Source organism: Prosopis cineraria, unplaced genomic scaffold, assembly GCF_029017545.1.
Source record: "Prosopis cineraria cultivar Desert tree isolate PC_DT_omini unplaced genomic scaffold, ASM2901754v1 PC9, whole genome shotgun sequence".
Lineage (NCBI taxonomy): Eukaryota > Viridiplantae > Streptophyta > Magnoliopsida > Fabales > Fabaceae > Prosopis > Prosopis cineraria.
Window position 1 is genome coordinate 22,235,371 of NW_026555340.1, and position 25,275 is coordinate 22,260,645.

Consider the following 25,275-nt stretch of genomic DNA (forward strand, 5'->3'; position numbering starts at 1 on the left):
TCTTTAAGCATTTTCTTGATAAGTTTGGATGGAGATTACGTATTGGTTCATGCGTGGATGAAGTAAACACAAGCGATGAGAAGTTTCAACTTTCAAATTATTTGTATTTTAATTGATTTTATTTATTATAATTATGATCAATAACCATATCAGAATGAACAAACCTTGGTAATGTTGGGTAGGAAGTTGCTCAATGCCGTTTAAACATGGTTTAACTTTAATAAAAATTATGCTTGGAGTTTCTTTCAATTAAAATAATTTAGCTCTAATAGTGAATAATAATGAATGTTAGTTGTTAGTTTAGAAGTACTTCCTAGTCTTATTTGTAAGATATTTTTTATCCAAAATATTACACATCTTGTAATAATTAATTTATTTTTTAATTTTACTTCTTATTAATTAATGTAAAAGTGTTTTTAAATATTGTTACATTATTATTTAAAATTAAGGATTAAAATAAAAATATTTTTTTATGATATCATAAAAAAATAATTTTTTCAAGATGTTTAAAACGATTAAAAATATTATATAATAAAAAATGTAAGGAGTATTGCTTCTTCAAAAATTTAAAAATGTTAATTAATATGATTTTTAAAATCGTACTTTCCCATTTATTTTTATAATGATTGTGCGTTTTTAACATTTTTAAAGTAATAATATGATATGATAATGCGTGTTTAGTCAACGAATGATTTAGCTCGTGAATCATATGGTCATGATCTTGATGGTACTTTATCTCAAAGGATGATTGTTATTTAAAATACAAAAATGTCAAAAATGAAATTATTTAGTCTACTGACTTTTTTGAAATAATTTGACAAGATCAAAGTTTCACTTGTTAAAGCAAGCATAGAATGGTCCAAGAAAGCTCCTTGAAGATGGCGATGAAGAGGAATCGGCAATATTCAGCATATTCTCAATATATTTCGGTCGGCGTGGGTGGGACGCACTTATTGGGATTCTTTAATGATTTTTCAAGAAAGCACGTTTAGTTTATCCATATTCACTATTATAATATTTCTTGAGTGCATGCACTTGTGTGCTAATGATGCTAATTGGTTAGGTTGTCAGTTTCATAACATTTACAAAAAGAAAAAATCAATTAAATCACACAAAGATGTGTTTGCTACAATGTACATGGAAAAAGGAAGGAGACAGGAATTCTTAAAAAAATAACAATAAAATTTTATCAAAATATATGAATTACAATCAAGTCTTTCAAATCTAAAATATTAAAATTTTTTTGAAGTTTATAGATACATTTTTGATATTAATGATTCTAGGTCAATGACCAAATTACTCTTGTTTAAAATAAAAAAATAATGAGTTCATATGAGAAGTTATAATTTTTTATTCAATTTTTATAATTTATAAAATAAAAGTTATGATTATTTAAATAAAATTTATAATTTATTTTTTAAATTTTAACTTCAATTATAAAAGAAATTTCACATAAGAATTTATAATTTTTTATTCAATTCTTGATATTTACATAATAAAAATTGTGATTGAATAAACAAAAGTTATGATTTGTTATTTTCAGAATTTGGATTTCAATAATAAAAGAAATTTCACGTAAAAAATTGTAATTTTTTATTTAATATTTGATATTCACACAATTAAAGTTATGATTGTTTAAATAAAAGTTGTAATTAAGATTGATTATTTTTAAAACTTTTTTATCAATTAAAAAAGAAATTTCACTTGAAAAATTGTGATTTTTTAATTATTTTTATGATTTATAAAACAAAAGTCGTGATTGAAAAAATAGGGCTAGACCCATTATTTTTATTTTAAACAACATGCAATTTAGTTATTTAACCTAAAATTATTAATGTCATAAAAGTAACTAAAAACTTTAGAGGAATTATGAAAATTTGAGAGATTTTATTGTCACTTATATATTTTGGTGAGATTTAATTATCATATTTCTAAGATTATTTTCTATAAACAATAAAAAACCCCCCTTTCTAATAAACAAAAGTCAATTTATCACACGCCAAATATGAAAATAAACACAAGTTATGATTTGTTATTTTCAAAATTTGGATTTCAATAATAAAAGAAATCTTATGTGAGAAATTATAATTTTTTATTTTATTTTTGATATTCACACAATCAAAGTTATGATTGTTTAAATAAAAATTGTAATTGAGATTGGTTATTTTCAGAACTTATTTATCAATTAAAAAAAATTCACTTGAAAAATTGTGATTTTTTTAATTATTTTTATAATTTATAAAATAAAAGTCATGATTGAAAAAATAGGGCCAAATCCATTATTTTTATTTTAAACAACATGCAATTTAGTTATTTAACCTAAAATTATTAATGACATAAAAGTACCTAAAAATTTTAGAGAAATTATGAAAATTTGAGAGACTTTATTGTCATTCATATATTTTGGTAAGATTTAATTATCATGTTTCTAAGATTATTTTCTATAAACAATAAATCCCCCCTTTCTAATAAACAAAAGTCAATTTATCACACACCAAATATGATATAAAAATAATTCTCATATTTTTATTTTCCTCAAATCTTCTTTTCATGTGCCAAGCGTAGCAAATTGCTTGCAATATTAATATATATCATATATTATACAATGATTATATATAAGTCTAAATATCAACAAATATTTGATAAGACATTAATGGAAAATAATTATAATATTTTATAATTTTTTGGGCAAACAATATTTTCTACTGATATCATATCATTTGTCAACTTATGTGATCGCTTATCAGTGGACATTATCAATCATATTAAATGTCCTTTCAAATTTATTATAATGAATGGATGATGATGATGTTTTTTTAATTTTTTTTGAGTTTTTATCTTAATATTAAAATTAAAAATTTTTAAATTTATTATTATTATTTTCATTTTTAACTGAATTTTTGAAAAGAAAATCATCTTTAACATTAAGAAAGATATTTTTCTAAATAAAAATGGTTTAAAAGTAAACTTTAAATTTAAAATCAAATTCTTAAGAATTTTTTTTTTGTCTTTTGCTTTTAATCTCCATTCACTTTTTAAATATTTAAAAACAATCTTCATGAATATCAAATCTAAAAAGTAAAAACCTTAGGAGGTTACGTGAAGCCCAATTAAAAGCTCTCCATATTTTACGGCATAAAATTCTCACAAGCGATTCCCTTCACCTCTTCTATTTCACTTCGATAGTTTCAGTAACTATCAATTGTATTTGTCAAGGTATTAAAAATTAGATTAATAATTAAATTAATTAAGCCAATAAATTATAAGTTGGTGATTTAATTTAGGTTGAATCGGGGTCAATTTAAAAAATAAATTAATCATAATTAAAATAATACTATTTGTTTAGTCATTAGTTTTTGAGACTGTAAACTAACATAACACCTCCTCGAGGTTTGCTTTTGCATTTTAAGTAAAAAAATTTTATTAGACTTAATTTCATTTAAAGCTCTTAAAATTTGAAAATTTTATTACATATGTAAGAGATTGAAATGAAATTAAAAGGATGATTGAAATGACTTTAATAATAAATGATGTATGAAAAATATTGAAATTTAACAGTTAAATATAAATAATTAAATTTATTTTTTTGAAACCTGTTTGTAATTCTTTAAACACATGGCTAAGAATATTCAAGGACATGGTTTCTCTCTGATTATCTGACCCTATGACATGCATTGGATCCGATATGTATATGTTACATCAATACTTCCACTTTTTAAAAAACAAGATACGATACATTTTATTTATAAACAAATTATAAACATACATTAAAAATTTATTTCAATTCATAAAATATCCAAACTAGCATAAATATATACTTTATAGTAATATTAAGTGAAACATAATCATTAATTAAATTTTTATTCCATCTCTATCTAATTGTCTATTTTTTAATCTTTGCTAATAGTTCCCCACATAGTGTTTATATGTCAAAATATTATATTTTTATGTTTGTATGATTAGAAAATATAATTTTTATCTTTTTTATACCTAAAACTTATTTAAAAAAAATCTAATATTTGACTTTAAAAGTAAAAAAGCACATTAGAAACAAAAAAATTAATATAGCAAAATTTCATTTCTTAAAAATAGACTTGGAATATTAGTTCTAAGGCATCAACTGGCACTCTAAAAATATGAGTACATATTGAAAATTAATTTTTTTAAAAAAAAATAAAAAAATATTATTTTAATATTTTATGTATCGAATAAATATAAATAAATATTAATATTGGATATGATATCAATACAAATATGTGAGAGAACTTAAAGAATAAGTGCTTTATAAGTTATTTCCAGCCCTCAGGTGCACCAAAACACTCTCAATCTCAGCTTCGCCTTTTTGGGCTTCTTGCGATGACATATTTACCATCTTGTCAAATTTATACATGTACATGAACAGACCTAGATATAAATGACCAGAAGGGAACCTGCTTCCACTGTTTAGAATATGTGAACGATGTGGCTAGTAAAAATTCAAAGTTTTGTAGTGGCATATTCTCTGATTTTTTTTATAAGTTATTTTTATTAACTTTATCAATAATAATGTTAAAAAAAGTAAAAGAAATAAAAGTTTGTAAATTTTTAAATATTTCTTTATATAATAAATTCAAAAAATGATGTGATGTTATTTTTTCTCTCTTATAAATGATAATTTTTAAAATATTATTTAAAAAGTCACACCATAATTTATAAATGAGATTAAATAAATTTTTTAAATTGTCTTTATGAATGGAACCGGAGAGAGTAGTATTGATTATTGATAATGATTACATTAATGGCAATTGATTGATATATTGAGGAAATTAATGATTGATGGGTGAAGATGTACTATCTTCTTCATATGTTGTTGTATTTGTCAGGCTAATTGCATAGACTCCACAGTGCACAGTCCCAGCAGCTGCAGTTTTTGATAGTGAAGCTTCAAAGCTAAGGGCTGAGAAAGTGCCTCTTGAACCATCTGAGAGGGACAATGCTTGTATTGCTGGCACTTACAGGGAAACCAAGAAGAGCAAAAAGAATAAAGATGCTGACTAGTTTGCTTATGAGGCTCTTACATTATGGGCAAGATTTCTGTAGTTAGATTTTACACTTAATATATTTTTATCTAATACATATATATTTTAATGTATTAATAATATTAATAATAAAAATTTATTATAAAATAAATAATATATCTTAATTTAATTGAAAACAAGTATACAAATATATTTGTAGTTTTAAAAGCGCTCCATTACATATTGCTTATGAGTATTTTGGTTAATGATTATGGGCTTTTCTTTTCTTTTGTTTGGGGTGGGTCTTGTTTATGATTTTTTTTTTAGACTGAGCGTTAGTGAATTTATATCAGATAGCCGATTGTGAGTCTTGCTATTTTTCATTAAAAAAAAATGAAAAAGAGAGAGTTGGGTTTTTTTAGAAATTTTCTAATTTGCTGTGAAATTTTCATTGTATTTTCAATTATTAGACCTTCTAATTGCATGCCAAGTGGGGGCCTGTATTGATTCGATTCTCAAATTCATGGTAAATTGAATCCTTAGGCCCCATTTAATAAGATGGGAAGAGTTTTTTTATAGAATTAAAAATAAAATTAAAATTGGAATAATGATCATGTAGTCATGTGAAAATAACATAAAATAATAAAATGTATATAAAATTTTAGTTTATATTATTATGTTTATTTTTCTCAAATTATATTTATTTTAGTCTGAGACACTGTAAAGACAATTGTCTTTCAACCCCTTTCCTTCCTCTTTTATATTAGAATTTTTTTTGTAATTGTTATTTTAAAATATATTTGATATTTTTATAATTGTTATATCCGAGATTAATAATTTTACGAAAGATTGTGTTTCAAAATATGACTAAAATATTAGGCCGATTGATGCACAGATCATAATGAAATCAAAAACTTATTTTGGGCATGTGAAAAAAGAAATAAGAGACAAACAATGATGAGTAATACTAATAATCACAAGTGAATAATAGATAAACAGATATTGTATATTTAAATAACATGTCCAAAACTATCATAGGCTTTTTGGTCCAATAAAAAACTTACTTAACCTCAAAAGAAACGGTTCTCTAAAAACTTCAACAAAATGATCTCTCATTCTCTCCGTTACTCTCTTTTTATTCTTTTGTTGTCTTCACTTTCACTAGTTTAAATTAATACTAATTGTTAAACAACAACAACAACAACAAGCCTTTATCCCACTAGGTGGGGTCGGCTATATGGATTGCAAGACGCCGTTGTGCTCTATCATTTATCTATTATCCATGTTTATGATAGATTCAACAAAGTTTTACATTGGCTGTTGATGGTCTAACACAACTCTCCTCCTTTACCCAGGCTTGAGACCGGCTATAAACATAGGTGGAGTTAAATTAATACTAATTGTTAAGATTTAATATTTTAATCAAGATGTTCAAATTAGAAAAACATAAATAGATAAATTAGAACTACTAAAATTTAATTTAAACGATCCTGCAAACAAAGAACCAACTCTTATAACAGTAAGTGGTAAGAAAAAAGGAAAGGCAAAAGGGGGCGGGGGAAGGAGGAGGAGAGAAGCCAAATTGAAGACTGGTATAAAAGTAAGAGTGTTGTTATATTCTCCAAACTAAAGTATAATTAGAGTTCTAAAGGTCACATTATCAACAGAATACAAGATTTGAGATGTGTCAACATATAAATTTACAATCTCTACCTTTACACTCAACTTTTTATCTATTTATTCTTTTTTCAGATGTACTATATTCTGACAATCTTGTGCCTCTGTGAACAAGAAGATGAAAACTTTAGGGTATGTTTGAATCAATAGTATTGTTTTATATTTGCACCAAACTTTCATATATGCTTTTCCTAATCTGTTGAGCCTGCATGTTTGGTGACTTCAGGGAAATTCTTTGAGGGGTTGATGAAGAAGCTTGGCCCTCTTCTTGTGGGGCTTTTAACAGGTTCCGATATGGCTTGAGATCTACAGGCTGAAATTAACATACCATCATTAGAAAATAATGTTTTCTTTTAAATTTGGCATAGAATATCCAGAGTTTTAAATATAATAAAATATTGAAAAATGTGTAAGAGTATCAAGTCTTACTCCAGTGTTAATTGATCCTTCCTCTCATGTGTGTACAAGAAGTACTCACTTCTGCAAGTTACCTGATGATTTTGTGCTTCCAATGAAAATGGAATTTTCAGTAGAGCCATCGGGATCTATTCCCACGGAAATGCCACTATCAGAAATGTTACGGAATGTTTGGCAGTTCGCAAAGTGCTCTTTACAAAGGAAACGGGAAATGCACCTATCTCATTTTCTTTCTAGATACATTTCCCATTTCCTTTAAAGAAAATATTTTTTCGCATACCAAACATAGAGTTGATGTACCATCTTTTTTCTCAGAAAGTTAGATCCATACCTCAACGGGTTCCGCTATTTTTCAGATCTTTGAGTAACTGTAGCCTCTCAATTTCTTCATCTTTTTCTGAAATAGTGTCCTTGAGAGAAGCCACCTGCAATGACATACAGAAAAACAATAAGACAATGCATGAGGGTTATCACTATAGCAGAAGCCATACCTAAAAGGGTTAGATCAATTGGAAAGAGGAGATAGCATATCTCTTCTTCCCAACTTGAGCTCAAATTCTCTAATAAGAAGAAAATTTCCTTTGCCATCTACTTTAAACTCATGATTCCATGTTCTTGAGATGCCCCTAGATAATGGCTCTTTTGGACTTCAGTAAATATTGTCTCCCTTTCTTGTGAAACAAGTACTGAAAACCGAATCAGTCGTTGACCTAGTCAAGACGTCGGTTCAAAGGTTAACAATCAAAATCTTAGTTGAACTGTAGTCAACTTAGTCATAAGCAAAGCACTTTATTAAACCAGTTAAAATACTGGTTTAATAATTTATTGGTTCCAATGAGTGGGTTGACCGGACTTTCCATGCTATATTGAAACCATATCATCTTTATAAGTTTAGTTTAAGACTTCTCTCGTGATCACTGGCGATTCTAGGAATTGACTCCATTCAAAATCAAAAGGCTCAGAAAAGTTGGTCCAGTCCTGTTCCTTTTATTTCATGAAAGCTCCAAAAATGACAGGAAAAATACCGGTAGGTTTTCAGCACAACTCTAAATCGGTTAAGAGTACAGCGCAGTGATCCTAGATTTTGCACAGCTTTAAAGGATACAACAGCAAAATCAAGTGCTATATGTGAAACCAACTGAGGGGAATCTGTTACATTTCCAAAATGCTGATAAGCATGTAACAGAACCAACTTTATTGATTTTATTGGCAAAAAGTTAAGCACCTGCTCCATTAATTCTCTAACATCTCTACCCTCTTTGGTGCTTCGTGCGGCTCCTAACTCAACTCCAGAAACCCTCTCAGCAAATTTTAATGTGCTTAGAGTTTCTGAAGTCGAATTTACATCTGGATTGACTTGGACAAACATAAGAGTTTTTGCTTGACCTCCTGTGCAGTTAAAACAAAGATGAAATTTATATATAATCAATTGGCTCAGCAGAAAATCTAATCAGGGAAGTTAAGGGGATGCAGATAAATCTTGAAACACTAAGCAGCGCAAGAAACCTTTTTTCTTAAAAACAAAAAAAAAAAAATTAGCAGGTGTCAATGACCACTTCAACTCTATCGGTTAAGCTATTAACCAAATACTCATGAATTGATTTAGGAAAAATTAATTTTTTAATTCTTCAATTTTTAACTCACTTGTAACTCAATTCCTCAACTATGACTCACTGCGATTCAGTCCCTCAACTATAACTCGTTGTGACTCAGTCCCTCAACTTTTGATTTACTTATAATTCGGTCCTTATTTTTTAATATTTTTTTAAAAAATTTCTTATTAAATAAGAGGGATAAAAAAATGCTCATATATTATTTTAAAATACCCTCCTCTCACTCATTGATGTGAGATATAAGTTAACATGAAGAAAAAAATTAACAAAAGTTAAGGGACTTATTTGTAAGTGATTCAAAAGTTGAGGGACTAAGTCATAGACAAGTCATAGTTGAGGGATTGAATCACAGTGAATCATAGTTGAGGGACTGAATTACAAGTGAATTAAAAATTGAAGGACTAAAAGATTAATTTTCTCATTGATTTATTAGAATCTCTAACAAATCCCATTACATAAAAAAGCCTGAACTCACCATACCCTGTTCTTGAACTTAAACTTTTTTCATTTACTTAAGAGAATGGAAAACGAACTCTATACCACTTAGTTAAACTAGTCTTAAGACCAGTCAAGGATCGTTTCAATTCAAAAGCTTAGACAGCTAAGTGAAACTCAAGGCAAGTTGAAATGAAGAAGACATACCGAGAGAACTTTGCAGGAGTTGAGTAAGTTTGCTGTTTCTGTATGGTATATGGGAGCTCTTCTGAGAAAGGGCAAATATGACATCTCCAAGGGCAGATAGTGATTTGTTTATATGTTGTGCTTCCTTAAGCCTATCCCCAGTTACTTCAGAGCGATCTACCCTTTCACTTCCTGCCAAATCTACCAAATGAAGATTGCCAAATAGACTAGAACCAGACTTTACATCTGTCCCGCGAACATGAATTGAGACCACACTGTGCATATAGGTTTGTTGAATATCATCATATCAAAAAGCTTTCCAAGTTAAAATGTCCAAGAAAGGAAGAATAAAATATTTTTCTTAGTAAGCAATGCCTGCAGAATCATCTTTGGACCACACTCGTAAACAAGTGAAAATCAATAATAAAATATACGATTTTAACTTGGTGAAGCCCGCATTCATTTTCTGTGGCAATTTCATTTGTGAATGTGATCCATGTATGATATGGCACGCTGCCTACCCAAGAATTAATGCCTTAAAATCCTATGTCTAACCTGTGAGAGCGGCTGCTTCTTTCATTCATAGCAGTGGCACTGCTGGCCCTATTTTTTAGCCCAATGTCCATTAGGTCCATGACATCTGAAGTTGATTTCACAGGGAACAAGTTGGCATCAGGTACTGCTAAACCCTTATGTTGAGAGTGATTCGATATCCCAAGTGTGTGCAAATCAAGGAAAGCAAAGTCATGTATATAAGATACTTCATGTAAAACTTCTAGACAGGAGGAAAAAGAGTAGATTGTGATAAAAAAGGATATTTTTTCTGAGAACCATCAGATGATAGCAAATCTCGCACTTGTTCATTATATATCTCAACAATTTGAACTCCAATCTCATAGACTACGGAAGTCCTTCTATTCTCAGAAATGCTGAAGAGGTCATTTAGAGCTCGATAATTAACACCATAAGTCTCCTTTGTTACTCCATTTGGGCCACTCTGAAAATAATTGGCAATTTATGAAAATGAGAACTTCTTCATTTAGCAAGATGTATGAAATAAAATTAATATGCAAAGAGGGTTCACACCATTGTGTAAGTTTTGCCGGAACCAGTTTGCCCATATGCAAATATACATACATTATATCCATCAAGTACGGATCGTATAAAGGGCTGGATGTCAGAGTAGACCTCCACTGCATCATTAAGAGACGCAACATCAGCATCATTATGCCAACTTAATAACTTGATAAGAAGAAATTGGAATATGCATAATTTATGTAATGGGTCGACCATCCAAAACATAAGCCTTGACAGTAACGAGAATATAGCAATGAACCTTGAGTAGTGGCAGGACCAAAAACCCTATTGAATTTAAAAGATCGAAGGGCGTCTTTCCCTTGTTTGGATGGACTGGCCACAACCAAATCATTTTCACCAGCATGTTCTACAATAGACTTCTTTTCCTTTTGTCCAGGAAGAAATGGTCTGACTCGACAATAAACTCTGATGTTTCCTGTATCAGAGGAAAAAAAGACAGAGAAAAAAGTTTAGGATCAGTGAACAGTGCATCAACTTTGATAACCTGGTAGGTAAACACATGGAATGAAACCTTTTAATTCCTGGACTTCATTAAACAGTTTTCGATTTTCAGCAAGAACGGCATGATGGTTCTCAGCTGCCTTTACAAGTGGTTGAAGACTTAGCCCTGAACAAGTAAGAATTCAATGATCAAAGCCAATCCCCCAGAAAAAATGAATGGCATTGAAGAATAATTATAACATGAAGACCTACCTAACTTATTACATTCATCAGAGTAGACCCTATTCTCTTGCATGACATCTTGCTGGATAGATTTCCAAGATAGTTTCAAATTCTGGAAATTTGCAAATTCAGTAGAAAATTTAATATTTGATATCATAACGATAAATTTGACCTTAGCTGTACAAGCGTACCTGTACTGTACTGAATTGGAAATCCAAAGAATTATGAAGTTTGTTCTGTTTCATGTTCCACTTCTGACATTCTGACTCAAAAGAGGCCTCAACCTGTTTCATCTTATGTCTTATATCTTTCAACAAATGTTCATATTCTTGTGACTTATGTTCTATTTCTCCTTTAGCACCCTGAGCTTCTGTTTCCAACTGTGAACAGCGTAATTCATACATGCTTTTCATTGTTTCCATTTCTCGCTTCAACCTTGAAATCTCCATGTTTTTCTGGTCTTGCTCTTTCATCCTGTTAGCAACTTCCCCATTAGCCTTATTCATATCTTCCTCGTATGTGTTTTTCATTGTTTCCATTTCTCGCTTCAACCTTGAAATCTCCATGTTTTTCTGGTCTTGCTCTTTCATCAACCTATTGGCAACTTCCCCATTTGCCTTTTTCATATCTTCCTCATATGTGCTTTTTATAGTTTCCATTTCTTGCTTCAACCTTGAAATCTCCATGTTTTTCTGGTCTTGCTCTTTCATCAACCTATTAGTGACTTCCCCATTAGCCTTTTTCATATCTTCCTCATGTGTGCTTTTCATTATTTCCATTTGTTGCTTCAACCTTGAAATTTCCATATTCTTCTGGTCCTTCTCTTTCATCAACTTACTGACGTCACCCTCATATCTGCATTTCATTGTTTCCATTTCTTGCTTCACCATTGAAATTTCCATATTATTCTGATCTTGCTCTTCCATCAGCCTATTAGCATCTTCCTCATTTACCTTCATCCTATCTTCTTCATATCTATTTTCCATTGTTTCCATTTTTTTCTTCAACCTTGAAATTCCAATATTCTTTTGGTCTTGCTCTTTCATCACCTTACTAAAATCTTCCTCGTATCTGGTTTTCATTGTTTCCATTTCTTGCTTCAATCTTGAAATTTCCATATCTTTCTGATCTTGCTCTTCCATCAACCTACTAATATTTTCCTCGTCAGCCTTCTTATATTCCACTCTGGTCTTCTCAATCTGTATTAAGCGGCCAAAGAGCCTATAATACAGATAATATGAACATAATCCAACATAAACTTTGTTTTGTCCTCTCCAAAATCTCATCAATATTCATTATTTTGTAAAGAAAATGAGCATTACCTTCAACTGCTGAACCTGATTGGTAAAGACCTGTCAAAAAAAGTTCCCTCAGATGGCAGAAAATTTGCATCACAGCTAAAGCTCAAGAATTTAAATTTCCCCACTTACTATTTGTGTACATATACCTCACTCTCTTCCGTACTTCCAGATGCCAGCGCTTCAAGTACTTTGATTCTTGATTGATATTTATCTTCGCGAGCCTTAAAAAGATTGTTTTGCTGAAGGTACACAGATAGAAGATGATATAAAGAAACCGAGAATACTGAAAGTGGCTAGTTCTTTAAAGGACAAAATTTAGTTAAAAAATTCTTGCACATTCTCTAATAAAATTTTGCAGATTCCTAAGAAATTATGCCTAAATTAGACAGCTGCCTGTGAAAATAGTTGCAAATATAAAATAAGGCAAAAGGGGGGAAATGCAGATGAATCATGGAAGAAAACAAAAAGTACTAGCCTGAAGCAACCGATGGTTATCAATAGTTATTTTTTAAATATCCTATATATGTATGTAAATTCAAATAACATACAGTTCGTAAATGGTCTGCCTGTGTTGCAATTCGACGTTCAATCTCTTGCACAACTTTTCTCAACAAGCAAGCTACACGCTGAGCGACAAAGATACAGTCAGAAACTAATGCAACTTTTGTCTGTTGTTTGTGTTTGTGAAAACAATTTTTTAATGTGTATGCGATAGAAGTTATGTGCACATAACATGCTCCAAAAAATGCATTTTGAACATACTGGAGGTATTTCACCATTTCTTCTCTCAACACCTTCTTCTAGAATACCATTCACAACACTTAAAAGCGACTGAGTGGGAGCATTCTGCAACAAAAGATGCTGAAACAAATCAATGATGCATTGAACAGGAAAGAATATCCATTACAAAGACACGCTTCAGATTGTCTGAGGAAGACCATTAGAACTTACATCTAGAGTCTTTGATTTCATCATCTCTGAAATTTTTTCAGGAGGGAGATCCGCATAGCTTCCACGTTTCAGTTGAAACACATCGCGGAATGTTTGATCAACAGGATATGCAGCTGATGAATCTGCAGAAGATAAGATAGCAAGGACCTCAAATAAGCTTCAAGACAGAAACACCACCTAATTGATCAAGTGAATCAAAAAATGTAAAGCATGGAAATTGGCTCAAACATAAACATAGTAACACAATGAAGATCAAATGCTTTGTGAGTAATCAGATCAAGACAACAACACAATTTTTTTTTTTTTTAAACACCTGTGCTTCATAGATCCCAAACCAAAGTCATATTCTTATGTTGGATTATTATAATATCCACCCTTGATTGGGATTCAGATATTGTATTAAATTAAATAAGTATTTAATTTAATATCTGCTTAAAATAATGTTAACCAAATCAAGGATTAAATAAGGATTTAATCTTAAATAAATCCAATATATCTTATGGGCTAAGATATTATATTATATTAAGAGATTAGATTTATCATGATTTGTTTCCTCAATATAACTCAGCCACCCACACTATAAATAGTGCTAGCTGTGAACGGTAGAGACAAATAAGTTGAGTATTCATTCATATTCATTCAATTCCTCTCTCCCTCTATTTCTCTCTTGTGAGGTGCATCTGTAGTGCCTTATAAATAAGGCTTTAGTAGTCTTATTTCTTTGTGGGTTCTTGGTTTGATAACTCTACGCCGATCTGGTATGTTTTGAACTCATTTATTTGTTTATTTCCAACATTCGAATGCTTGCATACTGTCATAAAGAAGAATTTGTTTCTGATAGAGTAGAAATAAGTCATATTCTTCCACTTACAACACCATAGATTTTCTTGTTTTTTGGTTCTACATCATCCAGTAAGAAATATTTAAGCGTAAGTCAATTATCTCATGGGTATTTGTCCTCTAACTCTCTTTGAGCGCGCGCGCGCACACAGAGAGAGGATCTAGCAAACCTGCTAAAGCTGGGTTACTCAAAACATTTTGAATCTTGGAGTAATATGAAAGTCTCCTCTGTGCTTCAGCAGATTGAGAAGAAAAATGGACGCTGCAAGATGCATTTCCGCGAGAGCTCTTTAATTTGGAACTTTTTGAGGAAGTATTATCTCCCAAAGAATCTCTGGGTTCTGCAGTACTGCGGCTCTCTAATGAGGAACTCATTGTTAAGATCCTGGAGGAACATGCAGCTTCATATGTCTATGAATGCATGTTTTGAATACATTCCCATAGTATCACCAAATCAACTCTGAGAAGCTGAAATAAAACCATCCCAAGAAACATAGAAGTTAGAATCATCATATCGTATAAAGGTACTAAATTATGTTAAAGAGCATTATATTGCAGCCACCACTCACAAACCATCACGCTACGCCTCTTTCAAGAGGGAAGAGAATAAAGTATTAGCTTTTTGTTCTTATAGAAGCAAATAATCAAAAACCTTTCAGGCATGAGGCAAGAAAAGGTTCGGATACAAGCTTTTTGTTCTTATAGTTGAGAATTTATTCATACGTAAATTTCTTTACAGGTTACAGCAATAATATATACATATATCGCATGAAAATCAAATTTCAGGCTCGGAACATTTTGCATTGAAATCTCATTCGTTATAATTGGATTATAATATTCCACCAAACTAAGAGGGATAATGCAAGAGAAGATGAAGGTAAAATAACTCTAGCATTGATACGAATCATTATCATAAGTATATATAAATCACACACGAATCCCATAATTCCAACGTGGTACTCAAATCCCATATCTTGCAATTGGATCATACTACGTACTACAAGAAATCCAGAAGGCTCGAAGCTTGGAGTTCAAGAAAGCAACAAATTTAGGATACCATTACCTATTTATTCAAGCTTGAAGTCATTACAACACGCCGAAACTATACCAGAAGAGCAATATATCTATAAAGAAAACTATGAGAGCCAAAGAATGTGAAAATTACCGATCCGAAAATGCCAAGGCAAGCTTGTTGTTGACAATCTGAGAGAAGATTTAGAAAAGAGAGAAAAATCAACAGAAGAATGGTTATGAGATGATGCCACGTGGCACAGGCCCGAGAGCGACGATCCGTCTCATGTGCCTGTTGGTGATGAGTGAAATCTTAATCACTTCCGCTTCCGTAGGCGCTGAGATCTTTCCTCAACCTCTGATAATAAGACACAACAATGGCCAATGGCTGTTCATGACTCCACAACTTGTACGGACCTCTCATGTCAGAATGTTTAAATTCTTTTTTTCATATTTTATTATGAAGTCGAGTCTAGCTACGAGCCCATGCATGCAACGTGTCACGTGCCAACTATACCATATGTCATTATCTAAAGGGAAAATTTCAATTAAAGACTAAAGATATAACTTAATTATTGATGAGTCTCAAAAAATTTAAAACTTTAGTTTAGTCGGAGAGGATTGAAGTAAAAATAATTTTAACAGCAAAAAAATTAAAGTATCTTTCACTTATTAATTTTGTTCAAGATATAGAATCATTAGTTATTAATTTTATTACTTGACTTATTAATTTATCAATAATTATAAATTACATTAGCTTGGCAAACAAGCAACAACATCAATTGTAAATTTACTAATTTTACTTGTTAATTTATAAACATCAGTTATAAATTATTGAGTAATTTAACAAATAAAGTTAGCAAATTAACAACTGATGTTTGAGTCTTGTATGATTATTGAGAGGTCAAGTCATATAATTTATAACTCATATTGGTATATTAATAAATAAAATAAAAAAATTAATAATTAATAATTCTGCACATCGGACAAGATTAATAGGTAAAGGACATTTTGGCTTTTTTATTATTAAAATTATTTCTATTTCAATCCTCCTTAACTAATTGGAGTTTCAAATTTTTTTTGGGTCTACTAATAATTAAGTCACATCCTTGGTCCTTAGTTGAAATTCTCCCTTTTTTAAAAAAAATATTTACATTATTTTTAAATTATACTAATTAAAAATAATTCATTCTATATTTTCCATTTCATTCGTTATTCCTTTTTCATCTTATAGATTATGATTTTGCATGCCAAACATATCAAATGAAGAAAAGAATATAAAAACTTGTAAGTTTAAATTATGTTTGGTGATTTTTTTTTGTTTAAACAAAACATTTTGACTAATAATTGTTTGCAATGCACCATAGAGAAGCATGTTCTTGGATAATGTGATAAATCTAGCTTCTAAATCAACGGTGGGTTTTCAAGATCCTTTACTATAATTTCTTCATATGTGAGTGCTTAAAAATAAAGGAAATGAAGATGGAAAAAAGTGAGACTTGCATGGTAAGAGAAGATATGGTATTGATAATAATAAAAGAGAAATTACAACAAATCTAAGATAAAAAACAAAAAGAGATGCACCATAGCATTGTTACTATTGTTTTGCTAGAAACTGACACTCTGTTGAGGACTAAAGAATGTATAGCTTTTTTTTTTTAAGTGTGTGGTGCTTTAAGACAATTATGTTGAATTTGCTAAAAGATGAAGTGTCTGATTTGATTAAACCAAGTGTTGAAATGATTTAAATGTTTTTGAGTTGATTGAAATTGAAGTTGCTAAAGAGATTGAAGATACCTAATATGTGTGGCTTGTTATCCTTTTTATAGACATAAAATAATAGTTTTTTTTTTTTTGGCTCCGGGCTTTTTTTAAGGTCATTTGTAATAGTTTTTTTTTTTTGTGGCTTCGTGCTTTTTTAAGGTCATTAGCTGTAATTTTTCCTGAGTTCCCCTACTATTTCATTTCACAAAATGGTGCGCTAGTTGACTATATTTCTCTCATTAAATTATCCCACTTCTAAAAGTTTAGCTGGGCTTGAGCCAAAATTATTACTTTTAGTTTAAATAGTTAGGGTCATGACAAAAATTATTTTTAACCCGAACAATAATATAATATGCCAAAAAGATTTTGATAGAATACAATGAGATGGTGTAATTCATACGATAAAATCTTTGTCATTGTTGTTGAGTCGTTCCTTTCTTTCTTTCTTTCTCGGATAAAATGGAATGAGAAGCAGGGACACGAAAGAAGGCCTAGTTGGTAGGTGCTACAATGCCATCAAAGATATTTTCATATTAAATATTACTCTCGCTGGTTAAAAAATATATTTTTTAAAAGTTTAATATTTTAAATTTTTTGATGTATAATTATTATCTTTTTTTTAAAAGTATTTCTATTAATGAATGACTTTATATTTATTATAGAGTGTTTAATAGAGATAAATATAAAAAAATAAATTTAATTTAAAAATAGATAACAATCTTACTGGAAGTAAGATTCGATTAAAAATATTTTATATTTTTAAACGAAAAGAGTAACAAACAAATTTGTGGGATTATATTCCCTGTAATGATTGTTCATGTGATATCTACAGTTGTTCTCTTTTTTTGGAAAAAAAGATGCTCAATTTTTGAATAGTGATTAAAAAAATGTTCTATAAATTATCCCTTTGCTCACTTATAATTGAGGTTTTAAAAAAACTTTTTATTCCACTTTATTCATCATTTTATAATATTATTTAATTTCACACTTAATAAAGTAATCAATATACTCTCTCTATTAAAAAATATAAAGTATTTTTAATTGAATCTCACCCCTCAATAAAGTAGTTATCTATTTTACAACTAACTCTATTTTTTTATATTTACTTTCATTAAATACCCTATAATAAATATAAATTTATTATCAATAGGGGCATTTTTTTAAAAAAAAGCAATAATTACACCTCAAACGACTAAAAATACCTTATATTTTTTAACATCTAACTCCTCAAAAAATGTCTTATATTTTTTAATGAAGCGAGCATAATTTTAAACTTAAGAAGATTACTTGAAAATTGAGAGAGGGGGGTACAATAAAAATAATTTAAAGTAATATTATGAATTGATGGATTTTGATTTTGATTTGAATTTAAATCTTAGATTTAAAATGATCATATTTAAAATATGTGTATTTAAAATTCTTTTGTTTGGATAGTGTAAAAAATTTTAAAGATAAAAAATATATAGGCTGAGGTTCAAACAAAAACAAAAGATTAAGATTGACTCACTTATTTCTATTCTTCAATTAGTGAGAAAGGAGGACGAGAGATGAGAAAAGAGGTAAGAAAAATAGAAACCCTAATAATGAAAACGAAAAAAGATTTTTTGAAAAAAAAAGAAAGAAAGAAAGAAAGAAAGGGTCCAGCAACTGAAATTTCAAATAATTAAGGTTTGGAGAGAATTTTAAATTATAAAAAAGTTATAATAAAATATAAACATGAATTTAGATCAAATCATAATCCATAGAACCTTACTCGAGCTAATGTTTTGAACTTCAAATTTAAATTTTCATACATCCAAATATAGCAATTCACTTATAGAGCATCTTTCTGCCTTGCAAACTTATTGATGAGAACTTGCTTACTGTTCAATGTCAAGAAAATGGATGGGTTTGCTCACAATTTTTTTTTTTTCATTATGCAAGTATTTTCTTGTTAAAAATAATTCTGATTGAAATATTGTCAAATACTAAATGGGTTATTTGCTCAAACACATGTGAATTCGTCTATATGCCTGTTTGGATATGCTCCATAATCAATTCTACAAACCTAGAACCTTGGTTTTCGGAAAAAAAAATCAAAACAAAACAAACCTAATTTTTTACAAATCGATTTTAGTCTCACAGCTCCTATTTTGCATGAACATACTCCGACCTACTTTTGATTATTGGAGCCATTATGGTTTAGATTTTGTATCTTCACGAATCTACTCCAGTGGCTCACCAAAATGAGTTGTTATGATTCTGTCTCTCTTACGTGTGCTTCTTCTTCTTCTTCTTCTTCTTTTTTACTCTATTTGTATTTGATAAAACGATAGAAAAATCCCACCAAACATGCAAATCATAATGAAATTTTTTGAAATATCATAATTTTTTTAAGTTTTTGAAAAATTTTTTAACATTAATAATAAATTTTAATAAAATGATTAAAATACTCCCAGTTTAAAATAAAAAAGTAACAGCTCTAGTCTAAAAAAATTAAATATTAATAACTACTTTAATTTAAACAATGATTTTTTTTTTGACAATGCTACAATGGAACAAGTAATTATAAATTTTTCTGTGCAACATTTTTATTAACTAAAGTCTAAATGTTGTAAATATTTGTAACTACTTAAATTTAAATAATAACTAATTTTTTCCTAGCATTGACAAAAATGAAATGAGCAATCACAACTCTTCCAGTGCAAATATTTTATTTACTGTAGTTTGAGTGTTGTAAATATTTGTGACTATAGTTTAAGTTATGATTATTTTTTTAATAATGACTAAAATAAAATGAGTAATTACAACTCTTACTACATAAATTTTTGATTTACTAAAGTCCAAGTGTTATAAATATTTGTGACTACTTTATTTTGAATAATAACTATTTTTCTTGTATTGCAATGGAGGACGTGAAGTCTCATGTAGACGAGCATCTTAATAATATGATATCAAAATAGAATTAGACTTTAATGAATAAAAAATTTATGCTATGAAAGTTGTAATTGTTGGTTTTATTTTAGTAATTGTAAAAAAAATTCATTGCTTAAATTAAAATAGTTGTGCATATTTACAGCATTTAGACTTCAATTAATTAAAAATTTGTATAAGAGAAGTTGTAATTATTTATTCTATTTTAGTTATTATCAGAAGAGAACTAATTATTACTTAACCTAAAGTAGTTACTAATTTTTTTTAGAGCCAGGGCTATTACTTTCTTTATTTTAAACTAAGAATATTTTAGTTATTTTATAAAAAATTATTGATGTGAGAAAATCTTGAAGACTTAAGAACAATTAAGACATTTTGTGTAAACTAATTGTCATTTACATATTTCAAAGATTTTTCCATCATTTTCCTTTTATATTTTTATTTTATTCATTTATATTTATTTATGAACATTTTTTCTTTTGGTGCTTTTAGTTTTTTCCCCCTTCGTTTGAAAATTCAATGAAAATTGTCACCGTCATTTTATTTTTGTTATTTTGTTGTCTATTAATTGGATGTGGATTGTTGAAGTCCAAAAAGATGAAATGCTTGTTTTGGGTTAAAAATATTGGGATTTCAGCCCAAATGATAACGAAGCGTAGCCCAACCACTAAAAATGCCCAAATTGAACAAACACAAGAACCAGACGCATGCCCAATATACAGTGCGATCACAGATAGCCGAAAGCAGAGAGTGACAGAGAGACGAGCAGAAGAAGAATGGGAAGGAAGAAGGGGTACGAGGAATTCGATGAATCGCCGCCGGATGACTTTGATCCGGCGAATCCGTACAAGGACCCGGTGGCCATGCTGGAGATGAGAGAACACCTTGTGAGGGAGAAGTGGATCGACATTGAGAAGGCCAAGATTCTCAGAGAGAAGCTCCGATGGTGTTACCGCATTGAAGGTGTCAATCACCTGCAAAAGTGTCGCCACCTCGTCAACCAATACCTCGAAGCTACTCGTGGTATCGGCTGGGGCAAGGATGGCCGTCACCCCTCTCTTCACGGTCCGTTCCTGCATTTGCCCCTTTTTCTTTAAATTTCTTACGATTTGTGAAGGGAAATATTGTTGGAATCACAAGTGAATCTGTTTGAGCTTTTAGAAATTGCTATTTTTTTGGCTCGCTTTTCAAAATGATGTTTGTTAGTGTTAATTACGTTACGCTATTTTGTAGAACAGGGAAATGATTTTTTGGAATTGTTATTTATAGCAATTAATTGGCATTGCGTTATATCACTTTGAATTTTGCTTCTAATGAATTTGTGCTGGTATATGAGTAAAGTCGAGTAATCGAATGAAACAAACATTAAAGCAGACATTGTCTGCTTTTAAGTTTATAGTGTTTTAGCTTCTGCATTTCGGTATCCTGTTTCCTACGGTTTCTTTCTGGGTGCCCCAAAAAAAAAAAAAGCATGGTGAGAACGTTGGACTTACAAAGCTAAGCCCCTTCACCCGGCTTTTTCTTCCTCTTTCCTTTACAATACCTGAAGCTGTTTTGTTCCTTTTGGTTATATGATTCTATCTGATTTATCTCACTCATCTCTAATGAAAGATTAGGAAGAGAATCTGGACATTGTTAGCTGGTATTACAACAGAAAATGGTTTTGAAAAGAAACCAAAAAATAATTTTATTTTCTTTTTTCAAGTTGAATTTCCTGGACGTTTTATAAGCAAATTAAATTCTCTTCATAAAATTTCTGTTTTTGGATCTGTTTTGTTTTGAGTTTTGGTATGAGAAAAAGACTTGGAAAGTCTTTTCATGCTTTTGCCTACAATCTTATCGAGCATAATTGTCTTCTCTGTCCTTGGTTCTTTCTGATTAATCAGGTCCAAAGGTTGAGCCAGCTGAATCTGAATAACTATTGTGGGTAAATGAAAGGTAATTTATATGCCACCATTTATTTCTAGATTTGTTGCCCCTTTTCTTCTTTTCGCCTGAGTTGTTCTTTGCAGCTTTGTTGTCACTTACCAAATTCCTCTGAGCAATTGCTTTGAGAATGTGACAGGGAAAAGAGAGAGAGAAAAAATGTTCTGTTTTTGTTGGTGTAGGAACTGTTACATTGCACTTTTAGATTATTGTTTTGTCAAAACCTTTCATCCTTGTCCATAAATTGCTTGCAGTTGAGTGGAAATCTCATAAATATGCTCTTTGCCTTCCCATTGCTCAAATTAACCAATTTTGCTGCTGTGCAAAAGTTCTTATTCTTCATTCATCAAGTGATGTTAGCAAGTTTCCTGTTGCTGTAGAAACTGAGGCATCATATTAATGGCAAATCAAATTAAACCTTAAACATAATTAATAGTATATTTTTATGTCATGCAATAAACAGACTGGTGTTAAACTAGTGGAGGTATTGATTTACAGTTCACTGGTCTGACCATCAATGAGCAATTGATTATGTATATACACACATATTAACAATAGCAAAAAAATGCTAATTAATTTTAAACATTCAGTAATTGATTGTACAAAAACATTATCAATCATGAATAGGATGCCCAAGCAATCCAAATACGATGAAGAACCTGGCAAGATATATATATAACGTAAAATTTTCTTGTTACAATTTGTGTTTCCCATGGGAGTCTTCTCCGGAAGCTTGCAGCAACACATGCTTCCTCTTTCCATGTACATGTTCTTTTTCACCTAATTGATTTTTGAAAAATAAATAAGAACAGTTAAATATTTTCTAAAAAAAAATGTAAAAGTAGCACCAAAATAAGCACCATAATGAAGATCTTGACCTGTGAATGGCCACAACCAGGTCCACCAGTTGGAGACGACAATAAGCTCTGAAACTAAGAGAGCTTTCTGTGAATATGTAATAAGATGGCAAGCTGTTCTTGGATTGAAAGTTGTTACTGTCTGAAGTCGAGGTCTCCATTGAGTCAAAAAACAAAAACTCGAATGACTGAAAAAAAGAGGAAGAATTGGCTATTTTTTATTTTTGGGTAGGTTGGTTTGTGACTGAATTAAAATCATGGTGTCATGCAATTCACGTAACCTTCCTCACTTCGTGGGATAAAGTTTTGTCCTCTTGTTATTTTTCCATATTAGCTGGACTAAAACCATAGATGGATCCTGTGGTTTATATTTTTGAACTGTGGCTTTGTTCTTTAGTGCAATTGCCAAAACCGAAATTGTTGCAAAAGGAATGTGCAATCTAAATGATGCTACGATTTCAGAAGCGTGGGAGTGTAATTTGGCATGTTATGTAAAACGCTAAAATCAGTAAGAAACTGATGTGATGACATAAAAAAATGAAAATATATTGAACTTTGAAACAACAGGGAATGGAGGAAGAAGGATTTCTCTTGAATGTAAGGACTGATAGAATACTTTCTGATAAAATATATTTTTCTTACTCAAAGAATATAAGGACCCTGAATTTGCCTGTCAAATAGACTGCCTTTTTCATTTCTTAATTCTTCAGTGCAGCTGAGACACCGATTTCACTTTTCCCTTTTCAGTAGATGGGATCAGTTGAGAAAGGAAATTGTAATTGCTCCGTTAATAATGTTAACCTTTCTTCTTTTTTACAGCTCAAACCTGTCTGTATGAGCCCATATTTTGAATTATTGATTATAACAGAATAATTGAACTATTTTCCATGTCACTTGCCAACTTGTTTGCAGAGCTTATATTATCTATACAAATGGTTCAATTATAGTTTGTGTGTGAAGGAAACTGCGTTTTTGGTTCCTTTTGCAGTGAGTTTGATGACCCAACTGATCACATTTGCTTAAATTGGATACCAGGTGGAGGAGGAGTGCCAAAGTCCCAAAAAAGTTTACTTTTCTTTTCCCTTAGACTTGTGGTAAATCACAGCTTTGTTTGAACCACACCTTTGGTTCTCTTTGGCTGGACTGTTATTATTATTATTGTTGTTGTTGTTGTTGTTGTTTGGTAGCATCCAAATGTGAAAAAGTGTGGACAGGCTTGGAGAAGAATCAAGTTCATGAGGTTATGAAATAAGTTTCTTTCGGCCGCTGCATTTCAGTGTGCTTCATCAATAACAATAGACTGTAATCTAGATGCACTCTGGTTGATTCCCGATAAAGACCTGAAAACACCCCTTTTAAATTGCCTCACCAAATGTGTGTGTGTGTGTGTGTGTGTGTGTGTGTTGTTCATGCGTGTTCCGGCCTTCTTGTGTTGATGGATGAATCATTGTGATTTGTGAGACAGAGAATCAAATCCAATCAAATGCACCAACGGTTTTGATTTTGTTATCTTTGGCTGCATTTAATAACAGAAAATATAATTTTTTATCTTTATAACTTTATCAAGTTTTGCTTTTAATTCTTATAATTTTTTTTCAGTGTTTTCAATCCTTATAGGAATTAAAAATATTGAAAAAGTTAAAACATAGAGACTTGAAAAATGAAAGCCATCCAATCTTTTTGAAATTATAGGGCATGAAAACACTTGAAAAAATATAAGGATTAAAAATAAAATTTGATGAAATTATAAAAATTAATGATTGTGTTTTTTCATTTAATAATTAGAAAGGTACACGTGAGGGTCGCCTATAACAATTAGTGTAATGAAAATCAAGTATGATTTGCTCAAGTAGTACTCTATTAATTCTATTTATTTATAAGTTATTTTTAACATGTTTTATTGAGATCAATGAAAATTTTAATTCTCATTAATTTTATTTTGAAATTTAATACTTTCTTTGTTAAAAAATTTAAAGCATTTTTAATTAAATTTTATTTTTAAATTAATTATATTTTTTATATTTTTTTTATTAAATATCATTTAATAAATATAAAGTCATGTAAGGATATTTTAAAAAAAAAATAATGATTATACTTTAAAAGATTAAAAATGTTTTATATTTTTTAATATTCAACCTCTCAAAAAATATCTTATACTTTTTAATGAAGGGATTAAGTTATTACTTCTATTCTCCAAGAAAGATCCAAAAAAAGTTGCTTTAATTAATTTTTATTAGCATTTAATAAGGGTGAAACTATAAAAATTAATATAAAAATAATAAAATATTTTATAAATAGGATTAAAATTAGTATTCTGTTTTTATTTTATAAATAAGTTCACATAAGTATTTGATTGTATTTTGTTGGAAGAAAATGGTAGGAAGATTAATGTCACTATCACTTTCTTTGTTTGGTTGGTGTTTAATGTTAATGTATTTATTTTTTTTAAAAAAATAATTAGATACCAATCAAACAAGAGATAGGAGCAATTCCTTTCACCTTTCAAAAACTTTTAACCAAACATTTCAAGAGAGAGGTTGGGAGTCTCATAAATGTTGGAAAATTTGGAGGGGAGAGGAGCCAAAATTTACTCTCTCCTCCCCTTTTTTTATTTTCGCTCCTCTTA

The 25,275-nt window shown here is 29.8% G+C and overlaps 2 protein-coding genes across 3 annotated transcripts; one reads left to right on the forward strand and one right to left on the reverse strand.

The window, feature by feature from the left end:
* Positions 1-6,629: 6,629 nt before the first annotated feature.
* On the reverse strand, positions 6,630-15,524 carry LOC129320001 (kinesin-like protein KIN-14P). Its single transcript, XM_054965127.1, has 19 exons — positions 15,344-15,524; positions 14,349-14,646; positions 13,339-13,460; positions 13,150-13,233; positions 12,936-13,013; positions 12,534-12,626; positions 12,409-12,438; positions 11,278-12,285; positions 11,117-11,198; positions 10,935-11,030; positions 10,662-10,838; positions 10,412-10,518; positions 10,143-10,322; positions 9,881-10,047; positions 9,347-9,600; positions 8,317-8,480; positions 7,423-7,516; positions 7,104-7,219; positions 6,630-6,987 (listed from the first exon to the last, which is right to left on the reverse strand). Exons 2-17 carry the CDS (start codon positions 14,551-14,553, stop codon positions 7,424-7,426), a joined length of 2,940 nt encoding a protein of 979 aa, XP_054821102.1. The 5' UTR covers positions 14,554-14,646; positions 15,344-15,524; the 3' UTR covers positions 6,630-6,987; positions 7,104-7,219; position 7,423.
* Positions 15,525-20,579: 5,055 nt separating this feature from the next.
* LOC129319292 (NADH dehydrogenase [ubiquinone] 1 beta subcomplex subunit 10-B-like) lies at positions 20,580-23,965 on the forward strand. Of its 2 annotated transcripts, none has more exons than XM_054964310.1 (3): positions 20,580-20,931; positions 21,753-21,804; positions 23,638-23,965. In XM_054964310.1, the coding sequence occupies exons 1-2, from the start codon at positions 20,643-20,645 to the stop codon at positions 21,782-21,784; spliced, it is 321 nt and encodes a 106-aa protein (XP_054820285.1). In that variant the 5' UTR covers positions 20,580-20,642; the 3' UTR covers positions 21,785-21,804; positions 23,638-23,965. The 2 variants fall into 2 exon arrangements, with proteins under 2 accessions (XP_054820285.1, XP_054820286.1); XM_054964311.1 differs by having other exon boundaries at positions 23,685-23,965.
* The last annotated feature ends 1,310 nt before the right edge of the window (positions 23,966-25,275 follow it).